This window comes from Camelina sativa, chromosome 16 (genome assembly GCF_000633955.1).
Source record: "Camelina sativa cultivar DH55 chromosome 16, Cs, whole genome shotgun sequence".
Classification (NCBI taxonomy): Eukaryota; Viridiplantae; Streptophyta; class Magnoliopsida; order Brassicales; family Brassicaceae; genus Camelina; species Camelina sativa.
The window spans coordinates 20,994,466-20,994,857 of NC_025700.1; the positions used below are offsets into that span (position 1 = coordinate 20,994,466).

A 392-nucleotide genomic window follows, 5' to 3' on the forward strand; every position below is an offset into this window, starting at 1 on the left:
GGGGGGGGGGGGGAAACACAACAGCAGAGATTAAAAATCAAAACAAAACGAAGATGCAACTGGGTGGTGGTACTCCGTCGACGACCACCACTACAGCAGCCGCTTCAACCGCTACTCCACCACCACCGCCGCCGCCGCCACAGCCACAGCCACAATCGAACGATTCAGCCGCAACAGAAGCAGCTGCGGCAGCAGCGGTTGGTGCGTTTGAGGTATCGGAAGAGATGAACGACAGAGGATTCGGAGGAAATCGTTGGCCGCGGCAGGAAACGCTAGCGTTGCTGAAAATACGATCTGATATGGGAATAGCGTTTCGAGACGCTAGCGTTAAAGGTCCCTTATGGGAAGAGGTTTCTAGGTTCGCGTTTTCCTCTTTACCCTTTTTTTTTTTT

The 392-nt window shown here is 53.1% G+C and overlaps 1 protein-coding gene across 1 annotated transcript in view; it reads left to right on the plus strand.

The window, feature by feature from the left end:
* LOC104753885 (trihelix transcription factor GT-2) overlaps positions 8-392 on the plus strand; it is a gene marked incomplete in the record, with an annotated part of 21,748 nt that continues 21,363 nt past the window's right edge. The window contains 1 exon segment of the mRNA XM_019238416.1: positions 8-358. Within this exon segment, the coding sequence (XP_019093961.1) occupies positions 54-358 (305 nt within the window).